Source organism: Canis aureus, chromosome 21 (assembly GCF_053574225.1).
Source record: "Canis aureus isolate CA01 chromosome 21, VMU_Caureus_v.1.0, whole genome shotgun sequence".
NCBI classification, from domain to species: domain Eukaryota; kingdom Metazoa; phylum Chordata; class Mammalia; order Carnivora; family Canidae; genus Canis; species Canis aureus.
The window spans coordinates 56,330,858-56,336,857 of NC_135631.1; the positions used below are offsets into that span (position 1 = coordinate 56,330,858).

Consider the following 6,000-nt stretch of genomic DNA (forward strand, 5'->3'; position numbering starts at 1 on the left):
TTGATTAAGTCCCAGTAGTTCATTTTTGCTTTTGTTTCTCTTGCCTTCATAGATGTATCTTGCAAGAAGTTGCTGTGGCCAAGTTCAAAAAGGGTGTTCCCTGTGTTCTTCTCTAGGATTTTGATGGAATCGTATCTCACATTTAGATCTTTCATCCATTTTGAGTTTATCTTTGTGTCTGGTGCAAGAGAGTGGTCTAGTTTCATTCTTCTGCACGTGGCTGTCCGATTTTCGCAGCACCATTTATTGAAGAGACTGTCCTTTTTCCAGTGGATAGTCTTTCCTGCTTTGTTGAATATTAGTTGACCATAGAGTTGAGGGCCCATTTCTGGATTCTCTATTCTGTTCCATTGATCTATGTGTCTGTTTTTGTGCCAGTACCACACTGTCTTGATGATCACAGCTTTGTAGGACAACCTGAAATCTGGCATTGTGGTGCCCCTGGCTCTGGTTTTTTTTTTTTTTCAATATTCCCTTGGCTATTCAGGGTCTTTTCAAATTCCACACAAATCTTAAGATGATTTGTTCTAACTCTCTGAAGAAAGTCTATGGTATTTTGATAGGGATTGCACTGAATGTGTAAATTGCCCTGGGTAACATTGACATTTTCACAATATTAATTCTTCCAATCCATGAGCATGGAATATTTTTCCATCTCTTTGTGTCTTCCTCAATTTCTTTCAGAAGTGTTCTGTAGTTTTTGGGGTATAGATCCTTTACCTCTTTGGTTAGATTTATTCCTAGGGATCTTATGCAGAAATTTCACCAAAGAAGACAACACATGGCCAACAAGCACATGAGAAAATGCTCCACATCACTTGCCATCAGGGAAAGACAAATCCAAACCACAGTGAGATCCCACCTCACACCAGTGAGAATGGCAAAAATTAACAAGACAAGAAACCACAAATGTTGGAGAGGATGTGGAGAAAAGGGAACCCTCTTGCACTGTTGGTGGGAATGTGAACTGGTGCAGCCACCCTGGAAAACTGTGTGGAGGTTCCTCAAAGAGTTAAAAATTGACCTGCCCGACGACCCAGCAATTGTACTGTTGGGGATTTACCCCAAAGATTCAGATGCAATGAAACACCGGGACACCTGCACCCCGATGTTCACAGCAGCAATGTCCACAATAGCCAAACTGTGGAAAGAGCCTCTGTCCATCGAAAGATGATGGATAGAGAAGCTGTGGTCTATGTATACAATGGAATATTCCTCAGCCATTAGAAATGACAAATACCCACCATTTGCTTCAACGTTGGTAGAACTGGAGGGTATTATGCTGTGTGAATAAGTCAATCGGAGAGGAACAATAATTATATGGTCTCATTCAATTGAGAAATATAAAAAATAGTGAAAGGGATTATAGGGGAAAGGAGAGAAAATGAGTGGGAAATATTAGAGAGGGTGACAGAACGTGAGAGACACCTAACTCTGGGAAATGAACAAGGGGTAGGTGGATGGGGACATGGGGTGACTGGATGACAGGCACTGAGGTGGGCACTTGACGGGATGAACACTGGGTGTTATGATATATGTTGGCAAATCTAACTCCAATAAAAAATATACAAAAAAATAATAAAACTTAAAAATTATGAAATAATGCCCTTCTTCATCTCTTCTTACAGTATTCTTTCTTTTTTTAATTTAAAGATTTTATTTATTCATGAGAGATACACAGAGAGAAGCAGAGGCAGAAACATAGGCAGAGGGAGAAGCAGGCTCCCCACAGGGAGGCCAATGTGGGACTTGATCCTGGGACCCCAGGATCACACCCTGAGCCAAAGGCAGATGCTCAACCACTGAGCCCCCAGGTGTCCCCAGTGTTTGGTTTCAAATCTAGTTTGTCTGATACAAGTATGGGTCCTCCAGCTTTTTTTTTGATGTCCATTAATTAGCATGATAGATGATTTTCCATCCCCTGACTTTCGATCTGCTGGTGGCTATAGGTCTAAGGTGAGTGTCCTGTAGGCAGCATATAGATGGATCTTGGTTGTTTTTTTTTTTTTAAGATTTTATTTATTTATTCATGAGAAAGAGAGAGGGAGAGGAGAAACCTAGGCAGAGAGAGAAGCGGGCTCCTCACAAGGAGCCCAATGTGGGACTCGATCCCAGATTCCAGGATCCCACCCTGAGTCGAAGGCAGAGGCTCAAACCCCTGAGCCACCCAGGCATCCGGATCTTGTTTTTTAATCCACTCTGATACCCTATATCTTTTGATTGGAGTATTTAGTCTATCTACATTCAGCGTGATTATTGAAAGATATGAATTTTTCAAAAATATTTATTTATTCATGAGAGACAGAGAGAGAGAGGGAGATACAGGCAGAGGGAGAAGCAGGCTCCATACAGGGAGCCTGATGTGGGATTTGATCCTGGGACCCCAGGATCATGCCCTGGGCTGAAGGCAGACACTAAACTGCTGAGCCACCCAGGGATCCCCAACAGATATGAATTTAGTGCCTTTGTGTTACCAGTAAAGTTGGTGTTTCTGGTGATGTTCTTTGGTCCTTTCTAGTCTGTGTTGCTTTTGGTCTCTTTTTTTTCCCCCCACTAGAAGAGTCCCCCTTAAAATTCCTTGCCGGACTGGTTTAGGGGTCATGAACTCCTTTATTTTTTGCCTGTCTGGGAAACTCTTTATTTCTCCTTCCATCCTGAATGACAGCCTTGCTGAAGAAAGAATTCTTGGCTGCATACTTTTCCCATTCAGTATATTGAATATTTTCTTCCACTCCTTTCTGGGCTGCCAAGTCTGTGGACAGATCTGCTGCAAACTTGATTCATCCTCCCTTGTAGGTTAAGGACTCCCGCCCCCCACAAACCCCGCCTCCGCCACTTTCAGGATTTTTTCCTTGTCTGTATTTTGTGAATTTGACTACGATGTGCCTTGGCGATGGTTGGCTTCTGTTGAATTTAGTGGGAGTTCTCTGTGCTCTCGGTTTCAGTGTCTGTGTCCTTCCTCCGGTTAGAGAAGTTTACATAATTTGTTCAAGTAAAACTTCTGCCCCTTTTTCTCTCTCTTCATCTTCTGAGTATTCTATGATATGGATGTTATTGTTTTAATAAGTGGCTGAGTTCCCTAAGTCTGCCTCTGTGGTCCGTAACCTTTCTTGTTTTTAAGGCTTCCACTTGGGACTGCATCTCAGTTAAAGCATTTTTAACGTTGGCCTGACTAGATTTTAGTTATTTTATTTCTACAGTAAGGGATTCTCGAGTTTTCTTCTGTGCTCTTTTCCCAGCCCAGCTGCTGTCTTTATAATCATTGTTTTAAACTCCAGTCAGACAACATATATGTGTATTGATGAACTTCCTAGCTGTGAGTACCAGGAGGTTTTTTTGGAGGTGAATTTCTCCATCTCATTATTTTATCCAAAAAGAAGGAAGAAAAAGAAAAAAATAAGAAAAACAACAATAACAACAACAGCAACCGCCCCCCCCCCAAAATACCCCACTAGATCCTGTGTGTGTTTTGGCCTGCTTGTTAAAAGAATCTAAATTCCAAAATAAGAAAGAAAATCAACGTACAATCAAAGTAAACAAAAGTAATATATAAGGTATATACATAAAATTAAAATCAAGCAATTAATAAAAAAGAAGAAAAGAAATGAAAATAAAGCAAGCACAAAGTATAGAGGAAGCTCGACCCCGCTCTCCCCGCGGAGCTGGAGCTCTGCGGCCTCTGTGATCCGTCCACCTGGCAGCAGCGAGGGGTCGGGGCGGGGTCTGAGGGCGGGGCCGCGGCGCTGACGTCAGGTGCGCACCTGCCTCAGGGGCGATGCACCTGCCTCTGGGGCGATGCACCTGCGGGTCAGAGGCGGGGTCTGGCCTCCCGCGGGCGGCGCTGTGCTGCCCCCGAGCCTCGGCGCTGAGGGCGGGATGCGGCAGGGGCGCCGGGTCCCCTGGGCCTGGGGCTGAGCATCCCGCCCCCCGGTCTGCAGGGGCCTCCACAGTGGAGCCCCCCGGCCCTGGGCCTCCGCCACTTCTGCAGACCCTGCGTTCACCCTGCCCTCGGCCCAGCTTCTGTTTGTTTTTTGATCTCGGACAAGTGACTGAGTTTCAAACCTCCAAGTTTTAGGGGCTGCTCTTGGGGAGACCCCTGCTCCTCCCGCCCGGGAGGGTCTCCTCCCACTTCTGGCCTTTGCTGGCCCGGCCCAGGGACGTGGCCCCGTGACTGCACAGGGGTTTGCAGTTTGTGGCCACACAGGGCAGACAGCTGGCCCTAGTCCCGCGGCTCTCGGCCGGGGTCCCCCTCCTGGGCCTGGGGACCGTTGGCGCCACCGTCCTTGGGACCCCGGGGACCCTGAGCCCACCCTGTCGCTCCAGGGGCCGCCCCCCACTTCACCTCCCGAGCACCGTCAAGGCCGGCGTGTCCCCCACTCTAGCAGACTTCTGGAAGTTCTGACTTTGTGCTCTGCTGCTTCTAATACTGTGCGTAGACCCGTCAGCTGGCTCCCTGCCCCTGTGGGATCCGGGGCTGTGTCTCCCCCAGACCGACTGATTGATTTTCTTTTTAAGATTTTATATTTCTGCAATCTCTACACCCACATGGGGCTTGAACTCTATGCCCCAAGAACAAGAGTCACGTGTTCTTACGAACCACACCGAGCGGCCAGGCTCCCTTTGATTGATTGATAGGTAGTAATTGAAGCCGACGTGCTGCCTGTGTCAGGGCAGAAACTGAGCCCCCGCGTCGAGGTGCAGTGGAGTCATTGGGACCTCGATCGATGTTAAAGAAAGCAGAGCCTCCCCGGGAGCCCAGGGAGCGGGGCCCACACACGTGACAAGTTGGCCATTTCCTTGACCAGGAGTCATTTGGCTGCCGATTTATTTAAATTGCTATTCAATGACGAAGGTCGTTCTAGGATGGGGATACAGCAAGAACGTTCTAGGTTCGGAGGTAGCTAAAGCTCCCCTGTCATGGACTCGATGTCTCAGTTGGGTGCAGAGATAGGCGAGCCAGCAAAGAGATGAGAAACATGGCCCTGGGGTGCCTGCCAGCCTGGTCGGGGGACCTTGATCTCAGGACTGTGAGTTTGAACTCCATGTTGGGTGTAGAGAGGACATAAAAATAAAATCTTTAACAAATAATAGATGGATGAACTAATAAAGCATGACATCGAAGGTGAGTGCTCGCTTCAGGACAAACCTCAAAGCGGACTACGTCTAACCTGTGACCTGTTCTTGATCGCCCCGCTTGCACTCCTGGGCCCAGATGACGTCCTCCACGAGGGACGGTCCCGCCCGAGTGGGAGTGGGCTTCCTTCCCTGTAAGGCCCGTGCCTCCCCTCGTTCTGCAGGAGAGAAGAGCCAGGAAGGCACGAGCTTGGGGGATCAGCATAAACCTCGGCGATGGTCCTTCCCGATCCCAGGAGCCAGAGCTCGGCCTCCTTTTGGGACCCGATGTCATAAAGAAGCCCGTGTGGTCAGTGGCTCGGATGCAGGGTGGAGGCTGAAGGAGAATCAGGAAGAACAAAATAGGGGGGAAACCAGAAGCTGAAGGAGAGGAGGACAGATGTCAGCATCCGGAGCCTTCGCGGGGACCCAACGTCCTTTCCCAGGAGGGGCCCCCCTCTGTAGGTGCTTCCCGCCACCCTGTGCTCCCCATCGGCACCCGCAGGCATATCCCCGGGCCTCCAGCACCTCTGCAGCCGTGGTTTGTAGCGTCCTCCGTGTGTCCTACCGGGGACCCCAGCGTCGTGTCTGTAACCATCCGGCTGCTGTCTGACAACAATCGGAGGATTCCGACGTTTGTTGGGTTAGGGGTGTGTGTGTGCCTGTGGCCGTGCCACGATCTGATCCTCGGGCCGCGTCGTCCTGACGCCGAAACGGTTGAAACACCATCATTTCTGGTGCTGGCGCTGGGCGGCTAGCTGGGTTCTCCTGGCCGACCCGGGCTCCTTCGTGCCGTGCCATCCCGCCGGAGGGTCAGCTGAGCTGGAAGGTCCGGCTCGGCCACATTCCCGTGGGTGGCAGTGGGTCCCTGCCAAGCGCCGGCCGCTT

General features: G+C 49.2%; 1 protein-coding gene across 2 annotated transcripts in view; it reads left to right on the top strand.

The window, feature by feature from the left end:
* The window catches only part of SUN3 (Sad1 and UNC84 domain containing 3), a 36,162-nt gene extending 30,455 nt beyond the window's left edge, over positions 1-5,707 (top strand). The window contains exon 9 of one of the 2 annotated variants that reach the window (XM_077864258.1): positions 5,213-5,707. In XM_077864258.1, the coding sequence (XP_077720384.1) occupies positions 5,213-5,497 (285 nt within the window). In that variant the 3' untranslated portion in view covers positions 5,498-5,707. The remainder of the gene's footprint in view (positions 1-5,212) is intronic. The other variant, XM_077864256.1, reaches the window with a different exon arrangement.
* The last annotated feature ends 293 nt before the right edge of the window (positions 5,708-6,000 follow it).